This window comes from Myxine glutinosa, chromosome 5 (genome assembly GCF_964187855.1).
Source record: "Myxine glutinosa chromosome 5, kmMyxGlut1.1, whole genome shotgun sequence".
Taxonomy (NCBI): Eukaryota; Metazoa; Chordata; class Myxini; order Myxiniformes; family Myxinidae; genus Myxine; species Myxine glutinosa.
Genome location: NC_136265.1, coordinates 108,734,144 through 108,755,987, shown reverse-complemented (window position 1 = coordinate 108,755,987; position 21,844 = coordinate 108,734,144). Strand labels below are relative to the sequence as shown.

The window sequence follows — 21,844 nt, the reverse complement described above, 5'->3', positions numbered from 1 at the left end:
TGTGATGCACAATCCACTCTTTTTAAAGATATCATGGAGTCTTTAACATCTACAAGTGAGTACGAGCAGATACGACAGCCGGATTAATGTCCCCTGCAGAAGATGGCATACTCGGTGATGCAATACCCAACCTGTATAAGCAACCACAGGATCATTGTTTTTGTATTGCGTAATAATGTGCAGTGACTTTGACGAATAGTACGTCCATTGTTCCAGCCAATTGCGAACAAGCAGTCACGTGATTGTTTGCCTGCCTGCGTTGGCATCAGCAGCGTCCCGAGGCCTCGGGTAATGCTGCACCCCTGCGAAATTTCTCAAATAATACTTTGTCCTTGTGAAGACACCATGGAAACAAAATGTGCAAAACAGCAGCTGGGAATTTTTGAGTTTGAGGAGAAAGATGTGTTTTCTGTGCGTTGTTTCGCACAGATCCTTCCGGATGCTTGTTCCAGCTGCGCCGATCCCTTGTGCATCCCGGAGTAAATGTAACGTCTGTCGGGACGAGGAAACACCGATTTGGACATTCTCGGTCACGGAGCTGTTTATCTATCTCTGTTTTTCAATGGCCACAGAGAACCGAGAAACAAGATGGAGGATGGCGCGGGATAGCACGAGCGGATCGGAAAAAGGCACGATGGGCGGCCTTGGGCCTTCGACTCGAAAGTCTTCAGACTGCGTTAACCAGCACGGCCTCTGAGTCCATAAAACCAAAGGGACAAGACTTTCTGTCAGCCTACTCAAACACGAGCCTCGGCCTACTTAACCAAATGTGAGCCTTGGCCTACTTAACCAAATGTGAGCCTTGGCCAACTTAACCAAATGTGAGCCTTGGCCAACTTAACCAAATGTGAGCCTTGGCCAACTTAACCAAATGTGAGCCTTGGCCAACTTAACCAAATGTAAGACTTGGCCTACTTAATCAAATGTGAGCCTTGGCCTACTTAACCGAATGTGAGCCATGACCGACTTAATCAAATACGATCCTCGGCCTACTTAATCAAACACGAGCATCAGCCGACTTAACCAAATGTGAACCTCGGCCTACTTAAACAAACACGAGCCTCGGCCTACTTAACCGAATGTGAGCCTTGGCCTACTTAATCAAACACAAGCCTCGGCCTACTTAACCAAATGTGAACCTTGGCCAACTTAACCAAATGTGAGCCTTGGCCTACTTAACCAAATGTGAGCCTTGGCCGACTTAACCAAATGTGAGCCTTGGCCTACTTAACCAAATGTGAGCCTTGGCCTACTTAACCAAATGTGAGCCTTGGCCTACTTAACCAAATGTGAGCCTTGGCCTACTTAACCAAATGTGAGCCTTGGCCTACTTAATCAAATATGAGCCTCGACCTACTGAACCGAATGTGAGCCTTGACCTACTTAATCAAATACGAGCCTTAGCCTACTTAATCAAATGTGAGCCTTGGCCTACTTAACCGAATGTGAGCCTTGACCTACTTAATCAAATACGATCCTCGGCCTACTTAATCAAATATGAGCCTCGGCCTACTTAACCGAATGTGAGCCTTGACCTACTGAATCAAACATGAGCCTCGGCCGACTTAACCAAATGTGAACCTTGACCTACTTAATCAAATACGAGCCTTGGCCTACTTAATCAAACACGAGCCTCGGCCTACTTAATCAAACACGAGCCTCGGCCTACTTAATCAAACACGATCCTCGGCCTAATTAATCAAACACGATCCTTGGCCTACTCAATCAAACACGATCCTCGGCCTGCTCAATCAAACACGAGCCTCGACCTACTTAATCAAACATGAGCCTCGGCCTACTTAATCAAACACGATCCTCGGCCTACTTAATCAAACACGATCCTCGGCCTACTTAATCAAACACGAGCCTCTGCCTACTTAATCAAATAAGAGTCTCGGCCTACTTAATCAAACACGAGCCTCGGCCTACTTAAACAAACACGAGCCTCGGCCTACTTAACCAAACACGAGCCTCGGCCTACTTAACCAAACACGAGCCTCGGCCTACTTAACCAAACACGAGCCTCGGCCTACTTAACCAAACACGAGCCTCGGCCTACTTAACCAAACACGAGCCTCGGCCTACTTAACCAAACACGAGCCTTGGCCTACTTAACCAAACACGAGCCTCGGTCTACTTAAACAAACACGAGCCTCGGCCTGCTTGAACAAACACGAGCCTCGGCCTGCTTGAACAAACACGAGCCTCGGCCTGCTTAAACAAACACGAGCCTCGGCCTGCTTAAACAAACACGAGCCTCGGCCTACTTAATCAAACACGAGCCTTGGCCTACTTAAACAAACACGAGCCTCGGCCTACTTAAACAAACTCGAGCCTCGGCCTACTTAATCAAACTTGAGCCTCGGCCTACCTCGCAGCGTGCTTCCCTTGCAGACGAAGAGCGTATTTTCCTTGTGTTTCTTGTGTTTGTGAACGGACTGATGTAAGGAAATGATTTATCAAACACTTTGGGATTGGATTGTGAAGATCATTTTCTGGCATTATGTGGACTGCCTTTGCTCAAAGAAGAAATAATTCGCAGCATCTTACTTTAACCATCACCACGTGGTGTCCACAGCATATAAATACCATACTGTGGCGGACACGAAAGCCCACTGGCATGGTGACATCATTCCGCGCACCAAGTGGGCAGCGGCCACGCCCGAGGGGTAGGCGTGGCCTCAGGATATACACCGGGCGTGCAGCCCGGAGCGCGCCAGTGCTACAGTGACCTCTTTGGAATAAAGAACTATAAACTCACCGCGTTGTCCGCTTCCTCCTTGGTAGCAAGTCACGCGCGTAGTACCGCGTGCTTCATTGGTGACCTCCGACCTTCGAGTCAGCCATCGCTGACTCCCCGAAACCGCCGCAACAATGGCTACCAACGCGGTCTCCATCAAGCTCCCCGAATTCTGGGAATCACAAGCCGAAGTTTGGTTCCTGCAGGCGGAAGCCCAGTTCCGACTTTGAGGCATCACGGTGGACGAGACCATGTACTGCCACGTGGTCTCTGCCCTCGGGCCCGGCACGGCCACCCGCGTCGTATCGGTCCTAAGGAATCCACCTGCCGACGGCAAGTACGAGGCGGTCAAGCGTCTCCTCCTCGCCACGTTCGGCCTTACGGTGGACGCACGGGCCGATCGCCTCTTGGACCTCCCCGAGATCGGGGACACGCGACCGTCGGTCCGTATGGACCATATGCTGGCGCACATGGGCGACGAAACCCCGAACGCTCTATTCTGGGCGTTGTTTCGACGCCAGCTGCCAGCACGAGTCCGCCTCGCTTTGGCTGGTTCCGCGTTAACAGAACCCCGTGCGCTCGCTGCTGAGGCCGACAAATACTACGCGGCTTTAGACGCGCAGGCGAGTCTTGGCGCGGTTGCCGCTCCCGAGGCTCCTGAGGCTCCCGAAGCTTTCCCCGATGCACCACACCTCGTGTCCGCCGTCACGCCCCGCCCCCCACCGACCACCGCCACCACCGCGAAGAAAACCGCGGCCTCCGATGCCGCAGCTGCCCGCCTGGTGTTCCTTCCACACCAAGTTCGGCCACGAGGCTCGGCAGTGTCGCCCGCCATGCTCATTCGGCAGGTCGGGAAACGGGCGAGCCGGCGCTCGGTGGCAACGGTGAGCGTCGGCAATTCCAACAGCCTGCTGTACATAACGGACACCTTGTCCGGGCTCCGTTACCTGTGCGATACGGGAGCGCAGGTGAGTGTCGTTCCTGCCGGTACGTCCGACAAGCACACCGCGGGCCGAGGTCCCGCGCTGCTTGCGGCCAATGGTACATCTATACGCACGTATGGAAAACGCTGTCTCTCCCTGCGGTTCGGAGGTCAGGTTTTCCGTTGGTCGTTCGTTTTGGCGGACGTGCCCATGGCACTGCTCGGCGCGGACTTCTTATGTGCTAATGGATTACTGGTCGATGTAAAGCGCAGAATGCTTGTCCAGGCTGAGACGTTCAGCTCGCTCGCGTGTGCACTGCCCGGCTCGTTGAGCAGCTCACAGAGCGGCTCATCAAGCGGCTCGCCGAGCGGCTTGCTGAGCGGTTCCGTTCCGGCCAGGTTCATCTGTACGCTTCCGGCAGCGGACGAATTCGCCCGCCTCCTCGCGGGTTTTCCGGCCCTCACGAGGCCCACCTTCTCGGCAGGGACCATCAAGCACGGGGTGGAACACCACATCCCCACCGCCGGGCCACTGGTCTACGCCCGGGCACGCCGCCTCGAGCCGACGAAGCTCACGGTAGCGAAAGCGGAGTTCGCTACGCTGGAGCGGCTTGGCATCGTGTGGCGCTCCGAGAGTGCGTGGGCGTCCCCGCTCCACATCGTGCCCAAGCCCGGCGGGGGATGGTGACCATGCGGGGACTACTCGCGCCTCAACGACGCCACCACCCCCGACCGCTACCCCGTCCCCCACATTCAGGACTTTTCCGCCCGCTTGGCGAATATGTCCTTTTCAAAGGTGGACCTCGTGCGCGGCTACCATCAGGTCCCTGTCAGGCCGGAGGACATCCCGAAGACGGCTGTCATCACGCCATTCGGGCTTTTCGAATTTCTTCGGATGCCCTTCGGTTTGAAAAATGCGGCTCAGGCATTCCAGCGCCTCATGGACAGCGTCTTGCGCGCTTGGATTTTTTGTACGTCTACCTGGACGACATCCTCGTCGCCACGCGTCCCGCGAAGAGCACCTACACCATCTCCACACGCTCTTCGAACGTCTGGGCCAGCACGGCCTGATCGTGAACCCCGCCAAGTGCCGGTTCGGTGTTACTGAAATCGACTTTTTGGGGCACCGCGTCACCAGGCACGGGGCCGTCCCCCTACCGGCCAAGGTGGAGGCAGTGAAGGGGTTTCCGCGCCCCCGCACGATCAAGGGGCTCCAGGAGTTCCTGGGCATGGTAAACATTTACCATCGGTTCCTGCCCCGCATCGCCCAGCTCCTGCGCCCCTTACACGAGGCCCTTCGAGGGAAGCCGGGCAAAGGTGACGTTACCTGGACCGAGCAGATGGACACGGCGTTCTCGGGCGCGAAGCTCGCCTTGGCCAACGCCACCATGCTCGCGCACCCGGCGCTCAATGCACCGATCGCCCTCACCTCCGACGCCTCGGACTACGCGGTGGGCGCGGTGTACGAGCAATGGGTGCATGGAGCTTGGCAACCGCTGGCGTTCTTCAGCCGGCAGCTTCGCCCACCTGAATGCCGTTACAGCACCTTCGACCACGAGTTGCTTGGGCTTCACCTGGCGGTCAGGCACTTCCGCCATCTGCTCGAGGGCCGTGCGTTCACGGCCTTCGTCAACCACAAGCCGCTGGTTTTCGCGATGGGCAAGGTCGCCGAGCCGTGGTCGGCCCGGCAACAGCGTCACCTCGCGGCCGTGTCCGAGTACACGACGGACATCCGGCACGTCGCAGGAAAGGACAACCCGGTGGCCAATTGCCTTTCCCGGGCCGTCGCCCACGCAGTCCACCTTGGCATCGACTATGCCCGGATGGCGGCGGACCAGGCCGCCGACCCCGGGGTCCAGGCCCTGCGGACCGCCGTCACGGGCCTCCGCGTCACCGAGGTGCCCTTCGACGGCGCGGGCACGGCCCTCGTTTGCGACGTCTCCCTCAGGCGGCCTCGCCCCATCGTGCCCGCAGGCTGGCAGCGCCAGGTTTTTGACGCCATCCACGGCCTGTCCCACCCGGGCACGAGGGCCTCCCAGCGGTTGGTCGCTGACAAGTTTGTCTGGCATGGCCTCCGGAAGGCCGTCCGCGGGTGGGCCAGGACGTGCCTCGCGTGCCAGCGCGCAAAGGTGCACCGACACACCCAGGCCCCCTTGGCCCCGTTTACGGTGTCGGAACGTCGGTTCGACCACGTTCACGTGGACCTGGTGGGACCTCTGCCCCCCTCGCGGGGTTTCACCCATGTCCTCACCATGGTGGACCGCACCACCCGGTGGCCAGAGGCCGTGCCTTTGGCGGCGATGACGGCGGCAGACGTCGCGCAGGCATTCATCGCCACCTGGGTCGCCCGGTTCGGCGCCCCCTCGGACATCTCGTCCGACTGCGGCCCCCAGTTCACCTCGGAGCTCTGGGCCACGGTCGCGTAGGGGCTCGGGGTCCAGCTGCACCGAACCACGGCCTACCACCCCCAGGCCAACGGCCTGTGCGAGCGATTCCACCGCTCGTTGAAGGCCGCGCTCCGGGCCACCCTCGGCGACGGCGGCTGGGTCGGCAGGCTCCCCTGGGTCCTGCTGGGCCTCCGGACGGCGCCCAAGGAGGACCTGCGCGCATCCGCGGCGGAGTTGGTCTTTGGACAACCGCTGCGGGTGCCGGGCGAGTTCCTCCCCGACCCCACGGCACCTTGGTCCGCGGCGCAGGAGCGTTCTGCGCTGCAGGAGACCGCCCGGAGGTTCGCCCCGGTGCCGACGGCGCACCACGGGCACCCTCCGACACACGTCGCCCCGGAGCTTCGCACCACGGAGTACGTCTTTGTCCGGCACGACGCCCACCGGACACCACTGCGGCCCCCGTACGACGGGCCTTTCCACGTGCTGGAGACCGGGGTGAAACATTTCACCCTGGACATCGGCGGCACTCTTGACCGGGTCTCCATAGACCACCTCAAGCCGGCCCACCTCGGCGTGGACCACCCACCGCCGGTGGCTCGGCCCCCGCGTCGGGGCCGCCCCCCTGCGGGCGGACCCCCGGCACCACCCAGCCCCACAGGCACGCCGCCCCCTGGTCCGGCACCCATCCTGGGTACAGCCGGGGGCATCCCACCTGGCATCCCTGCACCCCGGACGCCGCCGGTCGCCAGAGGGCGCTTCGGCCGGGTCATCGGTTTGCCCCGCAAACTGGCCCTCCAGGTGCGCGGGAATTCTGGGGGGGTGCGTGTGGCGGACACGAAAGCCCACTGGCGTGGTGACATCATTCCGCGCACCAAGTGGGCGGCGGCCACGCCCGAGGGGTCGGCGTGGCCTCAGGATATACACCGGGCGCGCAGCCCGGAGCGCGCCAGTGCTACAGTGACCTCTTTGGAATAAAGAACTATAAACTCACCGCGTTGTCTGCTTCCTCCTTGGTAGCAAGTCATGCGCGTAGTACCGCGTGCTTCAATACCAACTAGAACGGCACTCGGTAGAGCGCACACCTCCACCAGGTGAACATTTTATGATTTGAATCCCACCGATAGGTCTGATCTGGATTCGGACCTGAAGCTAAATCAAATCGGCTTGTTCTCGACACCTGCCCAACTCATCCACAACCTTTTGACATGCCTTCCTCACAGACAGACAAAGGGGTGAAAGTATAACATTCGTCTACCTTTGGTGGTGGAGGGTAACAACAACAGCAGTTCAATTTAATATAACTTGGATTTGTCTGCTTGTTACAGGTGCACACATGATGCACACATGGGCTATAGGGGGACAGCAAATCCTATAACCAAGGTGTGCGGGCTATAGTGGGGCAGCAAATCCTATAACCAAGGTGTGTGGGCTATATGGGGGCAGCAAATCCTATAACCAAGGTGTGTGGGCTAGAGGGGGACAGCAAATCCTATAACCAAGGTGTGCGGGCTAGAGGGGGGCATCAAATCCTATAACCAAGGTGTGTGGGTGATAGGGGGGCAGCAAATCCTATAACCAAGGTGTGTGGGCTATAGGGGGGCAGAAAATCCTATAAACAATGTGTGCGGGCTATAGGGGGACAGCAAATCCTATAACCAAGGTGTGCGGGCTAGAGGGGGGCAGCAAATCCTATAACCAAGGTGTGTGGGCTATAGGGGGGCAGCAAATCCTATAACCAAGGTGTGCGGGTATAGGGGGGCAGCAAATCCTATAACCAAGGTGTGCGGGCTATAGGGGGGCAGAAAATCCTATAAACAAGGTGTGCAGGCTATAGGGGGGCAGCAAATCCTATAACCAAGGTGTGCGGGCTATAGGGGGGCAGCAAATCCTATAACCAAGGTGTGCGGGCTATAGGGGGGCAGCAAATCCTATAACCAAGGTGTGCGGGCTATAGTGGGGCAGCAAATCCTATAACCAAGGTGTGTGGGCTATAGGGGGGCAGCAAATCCTATAACCAAGGTGTGCGGGCTATAGGGGGGCAGCAAATCCTATAACCAAGGTGTGTGGGCTATAGGGGGGCAGCAAATCCTATAACCAAGGTGTGTGGGCTATAGGGGGGCAGTAAATCCTATAACCAAGGTGTGCGGGCTATCGGGGGGCAGCAAATCCTATAACCAAGGTGTGTGGGCTATAGGGGGGCAGCAAATCCTATAACCGAGGTGTGTGGGCTATAGTGGGGCAGCAAATCCTATAACCAAGGTGTGCGGGCTATACGGGGGCAGCAAATCCTATAACCAAGGTTTGCGGGCTATAGGGGGGCAGCAAATCCTATAACCAAGGTGTGCCTTATCTTATAAATCCTTATCTGTCTCCCTCTTCCAAATCCTGGTGGCGTCTGGTCAAATCAGTTTCTGGTGTTTGTTCCCCCTCCATCCCCTCCCTCACCTCAAATGGCCACACGACTGACTCCGCACGTGAAAAAGCTGAATGCCTCAACTCTGTGTTTGCCTCTACATCTTGTGTCCCAAACCCATCCCTCTCAGTACCCACCGTACCCAGTCGTACCCAGCTGCTCCTGGACTCTGTGTCCTTTCCTCCTGACAAGGTGGAAAAGTTTCTGTCAACCCTTGCCTCTGATTCTGCAACTGGACCTGACGGCATCAGCCCACGGGTCCTAAAATCATGTTCTTCCGCTCTTGCACTCCCTCTCTCTGTTCTCTTCACCCTCTCTTTTGCTCAAGGTCATCTTCCATCTGCTTGGAAATCTGCCAACATCAACGCTTTGCACAAAAAAGGTGCAAAAACAGATCCCAGCAACTACAGACCAATCAGCCTTCTCCCAATTATCAGCAAAGTCATGGAATCCATCATTGCTTCAGATATGAAATCTTTCCTCTTCTCCAATGGCTTGATCTCTGATCATCAATTTGGTTTCAGACCTGGACACTCCACTCTGGACATGCTGCTTCTGCTTTCTCAACAATGGATGGAGGTCCTCAATGCCAAACAGGAAATTAGAGCAGTCTCCCTTGACATATCACGTGCCTTCGATACAGTCTGGCACCCCGCTCTGCTCACCAAACTCTCCTCTTTTGGTATCCATGGAAATCTCCACGCATGGCTGGCGGACTTCCTCTCTAGTCGTAGTCAACATGTGGCCCTGAATGGGTTTCTCTCATCTCCTCTTCCTGTTCAGGCTGGAGTTCCCCAAGGCAGTGTTCTGGGCCCTGTGCTTTTTCTGGTCTTCATCAATGATCTCTCTGACTCTCTTGAAAATCCTCTCTATCGCTTTGCTGACGACTATACTCTCTGTCGCTCCATTCTTCATCCCTCAGATCGGCAGTCTGCAGCCTCCTCACTCTCTGCAGACCTTGACAAAATCACAGACTGGGCAAACAAGTGGAACATGTCTTTCAATCCTGACAAATCTCACACTCTTACGATGTCTCTCCGAAAAGACCGACTGGACAACCCTCCCATCCACTTTCTGAATAATCCTCTCCAAGAAGTTCTGTCACTCAAGCTTTTGGGTCTCACTATCTGCCATGATCTTTCCTGGGAAAACCACATTTCAAATCTGGCCTCCAAAGCCAGTCGCCGACTGGGTATCCTCCGTCGTGCGAAGTCCTTCCTTGGCACACCTGAGCTCCTCACCACATACAAGGCTTTCATCCGCAGCTCAATGGAATACTGCTCTCCCCTCTGGGCTGGTGCTCCTGCCTCACGCCTAGCTCGCCTTCATGCTGTTGAAACCAAAGCATTCAGAATCATTGGAATCTCCCGCGATGAAGCTAACTCCAATGGCCTCTCACTCACTCACCGCAGGCAGGTTGATGGTCTTTCCGTCTTCTACCGACTCCTCTCTGGCCTTGCCCCCCCCAGCTCTCTCTGGGCTCTGTCCCGCAAATATTCCTACAGGTCGCACAAGATCTGCCTGCAACCCTCTTATGGTTAAACTGCCAAAATCAAGACTCTCTGCTCACCTTCACTCCTTCATTCCTCTTTTCTCCCGCCTCTGGAACAAACTCCCTCACTCTCTTCAATCCCACTCCACCCTCCAAGTCTTTAAAACAGCTGTTCACCACCATCTCTTATCTTCCCCCATCCAAAACCTTGATCTTTTCTACCCCCGCTAATTTCACCCCAATTCCACTTTTTTGAAATACCAACTTCTGTCCAGGAAGTCCTTGGTGTCCTTGTGTTTCATACTTCTCCCTCCTCCCCCCCCCTTTCCCATGCTTCCTCCCCCTGGGCCCTCTCCCTTCCACACATCTCCCTGCTCTCGGATGTTGTGTTTGTGTGCTTCCCCTTCTCTCCCCATCTTGTCTTCCGCTCCCTCTTTTTGGGTATTTTGTTTGTCTGGTTGATTTGTTTGTGAAGTAAATGTTATCTCTTTCACGAGCCTCGATTCAGTATACAAAAAAAAGAAAAGAAAAGAAAAAAAAAAGGTGTTCGGGCTCTAGCGGGGCAGCAAATCCTATAACCAAGGTGTGCGGGCTATAGGGGGGCAGCAAATCCTATAACCAAGGTGTGCGAGCTATAGGGGGGCAGCAAATCCTATAACCAAGGTGTGCGGGCTATAGGGGGGCAGCAAATCCTATAACCAAGGTGTGCACAAATCGTCCCTGTGCCCGACCTTTAAAAACTCCCTACTAAATATAGGATATAACACTGGAGTTTTGGAGTTATGGCTGCATTGAGGGCCTAACTAAACTAAATATAGGATATAGCACTGGGGTTTTGGAGTTATGGCTGCAGTGAGGGCCTAACTAAACTAAATATAGGATATAACACTGGAGTTTTGGAGTTATGGCTGCAGTGAGGGCCTAACTAAACTAAATATAGGATATAACACTGGAGTTTTGGAGTTATGGCTGCAGTGAGGGCCTAACTAAACTAAATATAGGATATAACACTGGAGTTTTGGAGTTATGGCTGAAGTGAGGGCCTAACTAAACTAAATATAGGATAAAACACTGGAGTTTTGGAGTTTTGGCTGCAGTGAGGGCCTAACTAAACTAAATATAGGATATAACACTGGAGTTTTGGAGTTATGGCTGCAGTGAGGGCCTAACTAAACTAAATATAGGATATAACACTGGAGTTTTGGAGTTATGGCTGCAGTGAGGGCCTAACTAAACTAAATATAGGATATAACACTGGAGTTTTGGAGTTATGGCTGCAGTGAGGGCCTAACTAAACTATAGGATAAAACACTGGAGTTTTGGAGTTATGGCTGCAGTGAGGGCCTAACTAAACTAAATATAGGATATAACATTGTAGTTTTGGAGTTATGGCTGCAGTGAGGGCCTAACTAAACTAAATATAGGATATAACACTGGAGTTTTGGAGTTATGGCTGCAGTGAGGGCCTAACTAAACTAAATATAGGATATAACACTGGAGTTTTGGAGTTATGGCTGCAGTGAGGGCCTAACTAAACTAAATATAGGATATAACACTGGAGTTTTGGAGTTATGGCTGCAGTGAGGGCCTAACTAAACTAAATATAGGATATAACACTGGAGTTTTGGAGTTATGGCTGCAGTGAGGTCGTAACTAAACTAAATATAGGATATAACACTGGCGTTTTGGAGTTATGGCTGCAGTGAGGGCCTAACTAAACTAAATATAGGATATAACACTGGAGTTTTGGAGTTATGGCTGCAGTGAGGGCCTAACTAAACTAAATATAGGATATAACACTGGAGTTTTGGAGTTATGGCTGCAGTGAGGGCCTAACTAAACTAAATATAGGATATAACACTGGAGTTTTGGAGTTATGGCTGCAGTGAGGTCCTTTCCTGTGCTGTTTAATCAATTAGGCTTCCCGCTTTCCGCTTTCCACTTTCCGCAAATCTCTTGGAGGAAACTTAAAACCCACCGAACTTACAGTTGTCGGAAGTCTTACATCAACCCAACTGTACCCACCTGTACCCACTGTACCCACCTGTACCCACATTACTCTCAAACTTTACCTTCTGTCTATTAGAGTTATCTTTCTTTCTTGTGCTGTGAAATCTGCAAAACCAAAAACAAAATAAGTTTTACGAATAAACTTTAAAACTTTCATTATACCCATGAGCCTTTCCCGCCATTTAAGGGACATACCTGTTGTGGTCTGCATAACCATCATCTGCCTGGTTTCACTACCCTAAAGGACTAAGACCTACCTTTACCCACATTTTGAGTATTGCTGTACATGTCATGTTTGCCTCGTCTGGGTTGTTGAGAGAGTTGGGCAGCAATTTGTTATTTATTCAGGTTGTGTTGGTAACTCACCTATTCACCAACATCTAAAATCTGGGATCTTTAACCTCCACAAAAGACCGGTGCTGGCACAGAGGTCCTCCGGCTTAATGTCACCCCGATGTACCTAATGCAACCTGCAAAACGTGCCAAAGCAGCAGGAAATCCTGCGCTGATTGCACTCGACTGTTGTCACATCCTCCACTAATTCCATCACCGCACACTGGGTACCAGGTATCCACCACTGAATCCATCATACATCCTGGGTACCAGGTATCCACCACTGAATCTATCGTACATCCTGGGTACCAGGTATCCACCACTGAATCCATCATACATCCTGGGTACCATGTATCCACCACTGAATCCATCGTACATCCTGGGTACCAGGTATCCACCACTGAATCTATCGTACATCCTGGGTACCAGGTATCCACCACTGAATCTATCGTGCATCCTGGGTACCAGGTAACCACCACTGAATCTATCGTACATCCTGGGTACCAGGTATCCACCACTGAATCCATCATACATCCTGGGTACCAGGTATCCACCATTGAATCTATTGTACATCCTGGGTACCAGGTATCCACCACTGAATCTATCATACATCCTGGGTACCAGGTATCCACCACTGAATCCATCGCCGCACACTGGGTACCACATATCTTCCACTAATTCCATCACCACACACTGGGTACCAGGTATCCACCACTGAATCTATTGTACATCCTGGGTACCAGGTATCTACCACTGAATCTATCATACATCCTGGGTACCAGGTATCCACCACTGAATCCATCGCCGCACACTGGGTACCACATATCCTCCACTAATTCCATCACCACACACTGGGTACCAGGTATCCACCACTGAATCTATTGTACATCCCGGGTACCAGGTGTCCACCACTGAATCTATCGTACATCCTGGGTACCAGGTATCCACCACTGAATCCATCATACATCCTGGGTACCAGGTATCCACCACTGATCTATCGTACATCCTGGGTACCAGGTATCCACCACTGAATCCATCATACATCCTGGGTACCAGGTATCCACCACTGAATCTATTGTACATCCTGGGTACCAGGTATCCACCACTGAATCCATCGTACATCATGGGTACCAGGTATCCACCACTGAATCCATCATACATCCTGGGTACCAGGTATCCACCACTGAATCTATCGTACATCCTGGGTACCAGGTATCCACCACTGAATCCATCGTACATCATGGGTACCAGGTATCCACCACTGAATCCATCGCCGCACACTGGGTACCACATATCTTCCACTAATTCCATCACCGCACACTGGGTACCAGGTATCCACCACTGAATCTATTGTACATCCCGGGTACCAGGTGTCCACCACTGAATCTATCGTACATCCTGGGTACCAGGTATCCACCACTGAATCCATCATACATCCTGGGTACCAGGTATCCACCACTGATCTATCGTACATCCTGGGTACCAGGTATCCACCACTGAATCCATCATACATCCTGGGTACCAGGTATCCACCACTGAATCCATCATACATCCTGGGTACCAGGTATCCACCACTGAATCTATTGTACATCCTGGGTACCAGGTATCCACCACTGAATCCATCGTACATCATGGGTACCAGGTATACACCACTGAATCCATCATACATCCTGGGTACCAGGTATCCACCACTGAATCTATCGTACATCCTGGGTACCAGGTATCCACCACTGAATCCATCATACATCCTGGGTACCAGGTATCCACCACTGAATCGATCGCACATCCTGTGTGCCAGGTATCCACCACTGAATCTATCATACATCCTGGGTACCAGGTATCCACCACTGAATCTATTGCACATCCTGGGTACCAGGTATCCACCACTGAATCTCGTACATCCTGGGTACCAGGTATCCACCACTGAATCCATCATACATCCTGGGTACCCAGTATCCACCACTGAATCTATCGTACATCCTGGGTACCAGGTATCCACCACTGAATCCATCATACATCCTGGGTACCAGGTATCCACCGCTGAATCCATCGCACATCCTGGGTACTAGGTATCCACCACTGAATCCATCGCCGCACACTGGGTACCAGGTATCCACCACTGAATCTATCATACATCCTGGCTACCAGGTATCCACCACTGAATCTATTGCACATCCTGGGTACCAGGTATCCACCACTGAATCTTTTACATCGTGGGTACTAGGTATCTACCACTGAATCCATCGCCGCACACTGGGTACCAGGTATCCACCACTGAATCTATCGCACATCCTGGGTAGAAGGTATCCACCGCTGAATCCATCGCACATCCTGGGTACTAGGTATCCACCACTGAATCCATCGCCGCACACTGGGTACCAGGTATCCACCACTGAATCTATCGTACATCCTGGCTACCAGGTATCCACCACTGAATCTATCGTACATCCTGGGTACCAGGTATCCACCACTGAATCCATCGTACATCCTGGGTACCAGGTATCCACCACTGAATCTATCGTACATCCTGGGTACCAGGTATCCACCACTGAATCTATCGTACATCCTGGGTACCAGGTATCCACCACTGAATCTATCATACATCCTGGGTACCAGGTATCCACCATTGAATCCATCATACATCCTGGGTACCAGGTATCCACCACTGAATCTATCGCACATCCTGGGTACCAGGTATCCACCACTGAATCTATCATGCATCCTGGGTACCAGGTATCCACCACTGAATCTATCGTACATCCTGGGTACCAGGTATCCACCACTGAATCTATCGTACATCCTGGGTACCAGGTATCCACCACTGAATCAATCGCCGCACACTGCGTACCACATATCCTCCACTAATTCCATCGTACATCCCTGAACTACAATAATAAACCCTTTCACATGTCACCTTCTTCCACCAAGACTACACCCCAAGACTAAGTCCCAAGACTAAGTCCCAAGACTACGTCCCAAGACAAAGTCCCAACACTACGCCACTATGCTTCGAATGTGCGAATGTTCTTGAATGATGTCTTCACAGACAAGTGGATCGGTAGAATTGCGCGGCTACCTCGGTCTCCTAACCTGTTGAGATACTTCGTTCCCCTGACCTGTCCAGCTACCTCGGTCTCCTAACCTGTTGAGATACTTTGTTCCCCTGACCTGTCCAGCTACCTCGGTCATCTAACCTGTTGAGATACTTCGTTCCCCTGACCTGTCCAGCTACCTCGGTCACCTAACCTGTTGAGATACTTCGTTCCCCTGACCTGTCCAGCTACCTCGGTCTCCTAAACTTTTCAGATACTTCGTTCCCCTGACCTGTCAAGCTACCTTGTTCTCCTAACCTGTTCAGATACTTCGTTCCCCTGACCTGTCCAGCTACCTCAGTCTCCTAACCTGTTGAGATACTTCATTCCCCTGACCTGTCAAGCTACCTCGGTCTCCTAACCTGTTCAGATACTTTGTTCCCCTGACCTGTCCAGCTACCTCGGTCTCCTAACCTGTTCAGATACTTCGTTCGCCTGACCTGTCCAGCTACCTCGGTCTCCTAACCTGTTCAGATACTTCGTTCCCCTGACCTGTCCAGCTACCTCGGTCTCCTAACCTGTTCAGATACTTCGTTCCCCTGACCTGTCCAGCTACCTCGGTCTCCTAACCTGTTCAGATACTTTGTTCCCCTGACATGTCAAGCTACCTCGGTCTCCTAACCTGTTCAGATACTTCGTTCCCCTGACCTGTCCAGCTACCTCAGTCTCCTTACCTGTTGAGATACTTCGTTCCCCTGACCTGTCAAGCTACCTCGGTCTCCTAACCTGTTCAGATACTTCGTTCCCCTGACCTGTCAAGCTACCTCGGTCTCCTAACCTGTTCAGATACTTCGTTCCCCTGACCTGTCCAGCTACCTCGGTCTCCTAACCTGTTGAGATACTTCGTTCCCCTGACCTGTCAAGCTATCTCGGTCTCCTAACCTGTTCAGATACTTCGTTCCCCTGACCTGTGCAGCTACCTCGGTCTCCTAACCTGTTCAGATACTTCGTTCCCCTGACCTGTCAAGCAACCTCGGTCTCCTAACCTGTTGAGATACTTCGTTCCCCTGACCTGTCCAGCTACCTCGGTCTCCTAACCTGTTGAGATACTTCGTTCCCCTGACCTGTCCAGCTACCTCGGTCACCTAACCTGTTCAGATACTTTGTTCCCCTGACCTGTCAAGCTACCTCGGTCTCCTAACCTGTTCAGATACTTCGTTCCCCTGACCTGTCCAGCTACCTCGGTCACCTAACCTGTTCAGATACTTCGTTCCCCTGACCTGTCCAGCTACCTCGGTCTCCTAACCTGTTGAGATACTTCGTTCCCCTGACCTGTGCAGCTACCTCGGTCTCCTAACCTGTTCAGATACTTCGTTCCCCTGACCTGTCAAGCTACCTCGGTCTCCTAACCTGTTGAGATACTTCGTTCCCCTGACCTGTCCAGCTACCTCGGTCACCTAACCTGTTCAGATACTTCGTTCCCCTGACCTGTCCAGCTACCTCGGTCTCCTAACCTGTTGAGATACTTCGTTCCCCTAACCTGTCCAGCTACCTCGGTCTCCTAACCTGTTGAGATACTTCGTTCCCCTGACCTGTCAAGCTACCTCGGTCCCCTAACCTGTTGAGATACTTCGTTCCCCTGACCTGTCCAGCTACCTCGGTCTCCTAACCTGTTCAGATACTTCGTTCCCCTGACATGTCAAGCTACCTCGGTCTCCTAACCTGTTCAGATACTTCGTTCCCCTGACCTGTCCAGCTACCTCGGTCACCTAACCTGTTCAGATACTTCGTTCCCCTGACCTGTCAAGCTACCTCAGTCTCCTAACCTGTTGAGATATTTCGTTCCCCTGACCTGTCCAGCTACCTCGGTCTCCTAACCTGTTGAGATACTTCGTTCCCCTGACCTGTCAAGCTACCTCGGTCTCCTAACCTGTTGAGATACTTCGTTCCCCTGACATGTCCAGCTACCTCGGTCACCTAACCTGTTCAGATACTTCGTTCCCCTGACCTGTCCAGCTACCTCGGTCTCCTAACCTGTTGAGATACTTCGTTCCCCTAACCTGTCCAGCTACCTCGGTCTCCTAACCTGTTGAGATACTTCGTTCCCCTGACCTGTCAAGCTACCTCGGTCCCCTAACCTGTTGAGATACTTCGTTCCCCTGACCTGTCCAGCTACCTCGGTCTCCTAACCTGTTCAGATACTTCGTTCCCCTGACATGTCAAGCTACCTCGGTCTCCTAACCTGTTCAGATACTTCGTTCCCCTGACCTGTCCAGCTACCTCGGTCACCTAACCTGTTCAGATACTTCGTTCCCCTGACCTGTCAAGCTACCTCGGTCTCCTAACCTGTTCAGATACTTCGTTCCCCTGACCTGTCCAGCTACCTCGGTCACCTAACCTGTTCAGATACTTCGTTCCCCTGACCTGTCAAGCTACCTCGGTCTCCTAACCTGTTCAGATACTTCGTTCCCCTGACCTGTCCAGCTACCTCGGTCACCTAACCTGTTGAGATACTTCGTTCCACTGACCTGTGCAGCTACCTCGGTCTCCTAACCTGTTCAGATACTTCGTTCCCCTGACCTGTCAAGCTACCTCAGTCTCCTAACCTGTTGAGATACTTCGTTCCCCTGACCTGTCCAGCTACCTCGGTCTCCTAACCTGTTGAGATACTTCGTTCCCCTGACCTGTCAAGCTACCTCGGTCTCCTAACCTGTTCAGATACTTCGTTCCCCTGACCTGTCCAGCTACCTCGGTCACCTAACCTGTTCAGATACTTCGTTCCCCTGACCTGTCCAGCTACCTCGGTCTCCTAACCTGTTCAGATACTTCGTTCCCCTGACCTGTCCAGCTACCTCGGTCTCCTAACCTGTTGAGATACTTCGTTCCCCTGACCTGTCAAGCTACCTCGGTCTCCTAACCTGTTCAGATACTTCGTTCCCCTGACCTGTCCAGCTAACTCGGTCACCTAACCTGTTCAGATACTTCGTTCCCCTGACCTGTCAAGCTACCTCGGTCTCCTAACCTGTTCAGATACTTCGTTCCCCTGACCTGTCCAGCTACCTCGGTCACCTAACTTGTTGAGATACTTCGTTCCCCTGACCTGTCCAGCTACCTCGGTCTCCTAACCTGTTGAGATACTTCGTTCCCCTGACCTGTCAAGCTACCTCGGTCCCCTAACCTGACCCCATTGGACTACAGTTTATGGGGCGATGTAAAACTTTTCACTCATCAAAACCACAATCTTTGGATGAACCTTTGGCAGAATCACAAATACAATTGTTGAAATGACTCAGCAGCACCTGGAGTATGTTTGAACGAGGTGGAAACTCTGTATTGTACGATGTATTATGCGGTTATGTTACAGCACAGACATTTTAACTGTATTGTGTAAAAACAATGGATTCTGTTTTCATTCGCCATTTACAGTTTGTTTCTGTCATCGATACATCCAAAGTTATATAAAGTTTAAAAATGCACAAACACTTTATGAACACAATGTATATATGTTAAAAATCTCATCCATCTTCTACCCTCCTTCGCTCCCACCCACCACCCCCTTCACCCCACCCGCCACACCCTTCACACCACCCGCCTTCTCCCCACCCGCCTTCACCCCACCTGCCTTCACCCAACCCGCCTTTACCCCCACCCGCCACCCCCATCGCCCTCCATCCTCCACCCTCTACCCCCCTTCACCCCCACCCGCCACCCCCTTCACCTCCACCCGCCACACCTTTCACCCCCACTCGCCACCCCCTTCACCCCACCCACCACCCTGCTTCAAACCCACCTGCGACCCCCTTCACCCCCACCCACCACCCCGCTTCAAACCCACCCGCCACCCCCTTCACCCCCACCCGCCTTCACCCCCACCCACCACACCCATTGCCCTCCATCCTCCACCCTCCTCCCCCTTTCACCCCCTACCCGCCACCCCTCAACACCCACCCACCACCCCCTTCACCCTCCACCCTCCTCCCCCCTTCACCTCCACCCGCCATCCCCCTTCACCCTCCCCCCTCCTCCCCCCTTCACCTTCACCCGCCATCCCCCTTCACCCCCACCCACCATCTCTCCACCCCCCTTCACCCTCCAGTCTCTATCCTCCTCCCCCTTCACCTCCACCCGCCACCCCCTTCACCTCCACCCGCCACCCCATTCAACCCCACCCGCCATCCTTCCACCCCCCTCTAACCTCCATTCTCCACCCTCCTCCCCCTTCACCCCCACCCGCCACCCCCCCCCCTTTACCTCCACCCACCACCCTCCTTTACCTCCACCCGCCACCCCCTTCCCCCCCACCCGCCACCCCCTCCACCCTCGTTCACCCTCCATCCTCCCCCACCACCCCCCCTTCACCCCGTTCATCCTCCATCCTCAACCCTCCTACCCACCTTACCACAGGTATCTGAGTGATTAAGTTAAAGTATTGCTCGTGTTCACTATATGCTGTTTGTTCTAACATCAATATGGTTCTCCAGGGTGACAGAGGAGTGCCAGGTATTCAGGGACGATCTGGTATGCCAGGATTTCCCGGCCCTGAAGGACCACCTGGGTCAGAAGGACCAAAGGTAAGATCTCGGGATCAGCACCTGTGGGGTAGGGTGCAACATGAGCTTGTATTTATTGCACGATGAGATACCAAAACACATGAGAGACAGAGTGTTAGTGTCGCAGTGTTACAGCATATAACATAGTGTTGCCACACATATAACATACTACATGAGCAAATAACGCAGTGTTGCCGCACTTAATGCTGAACACAATTACATAACGCAGTGTTGCCACACGTAATGCTGTACACAATTAAATAATGCAGTGTTGATGCACTTAATGCTGTACACAATTACATAACGCGGTGTTGCCACACGTAATGCTGAACACAATTACATAACGCGGTGTGGACGCACTTAATGCTGAACACAATTACATAACGCAGTGTTGCCACACGTAACGCTGTACACAATTAAATAACGCAGTGTTGACGCACTTAATGCTGTACTCAATTACATAACGCGGTGTTGCCACACGTAATGCTGAACACAATTACATAACGCGGTATGGACGCACTTAATGCTGAATACAATTACATAATGCGGTGTTGCCACACGTAATGCTGTACACAATTAAATAACGCAGTGTTGACGCACTTAATGCTGTACACAATTACATAACACGGTGTTGCCACACGTAATGCTGAACACAATTACATAACGCGGTGTTCACACACTTAATGCTGTACACAATTACATAACGCAGTGTTGCCGCACTTAATGCTGTACACAATTACATAACGCAGTGTGGACGCACTTAATGCTGTACACAATTATATAACGTGGTGTTGGTGCACGTAATGCTGTACACAATTACATAACGTGGTGTTGAAGCACTTAATGCTGTTCACAATTACGTAACGCAGTGTTGAAGCACTTAATGCTGAACACAATTACATAACGCGGTGTTGCCGCACTTAATGCTGTCCACAATTACATAACGTGGTGTTGAAGCACTTAATGCTGCACACAATTACATAACGCGGTGTTGCCACATGTAATGCTGCACACAATTACATAACGCGGTGTTGCCGCACTTAATGCTGTACACAATTACATAACGTGGTGTTGCCGCACTTAATGCTGTACACAATTACATAACGTGGTGTTGCCGCGCTGAATGCTGTGCACAATTACATAACGCAATGTTGCCGCACTTAATGCTGTACACAATTACCTAACGCGGTGTTGACGCACTTAATGCTGTCCACAATTACATAACGTGGTGTTGAAGCACTTAATGCTGCACACAATTACATAACGCGGTGTTGCCACATGTAATGCTGCACACAATTACATAACGCGGTGTTGCCGCACTTAATGCTGTACACAATTACATAACGTGGTGTTGCCGCACTTAATGCTGTACACAATTACATAACGTGGTGTTGAAGCACTTACTGCTGTACACAATTACATAACGCGGTGTTGCCGCACTTAATGCTGTACACAATTACATAACGCGGTGTTGAAGCACTTAATGCTGTGCACAATTACATAATGCGGTGTTGAAGCACTTAATGCTGTGCACAATTACATAACGCGGTGTTGCCGCACTTAATGCTGTACACAATTACGTAACCCGGTGTTGAAGCACTTAATGCTGTACACAATTACATAAAATGGTGTTGAAGCACTTAATGCTATACACAATTGCATAACGTGGTGTTGCCGCACTTAATGCTGCACACAATTACATAACGCGGTGTTGAAGCACTTAATGCTTTACACAATTACATAACGCGGTGTTGAAGCACTTAATGCTGTACACAATTACATAACGCGGTGTTGACGCACGTAATGCTGCACACAGTTACATAACGCGGTGTTGCCACACGTAATGCTGCACACAATTACAGAACGTGGTGTTGCCACACTTAATGCTGTACACAATTACATAACGTGGTGTTGCCGCACGTAATGCTGTACACAATTACATAACGCGGTGTTGCCGCACTTAAT

At 52.4% G+C, this 21,844-nt stretch overlaps 1 protein-coding gene across 1 annotated transcript in view; it reads left to right on the top strand.

The window, feature by feature from the left end:
- Positions 1–21,844, top strand: part of LOC137427257 (uncharacterized) — a gene marked incomplete at its 3' end in the record, with an annotated part of 346,903 nt that overhangs the window by 82,085 nt on the left and 242,974 nt on the right. The window contains 1 exon segment of the mRNA XM_078778504.1: positions 19,811–19,900. Coding sequence (XP_078634630.1) covers positions 19,811–19,900 — 90 coding nt within the window.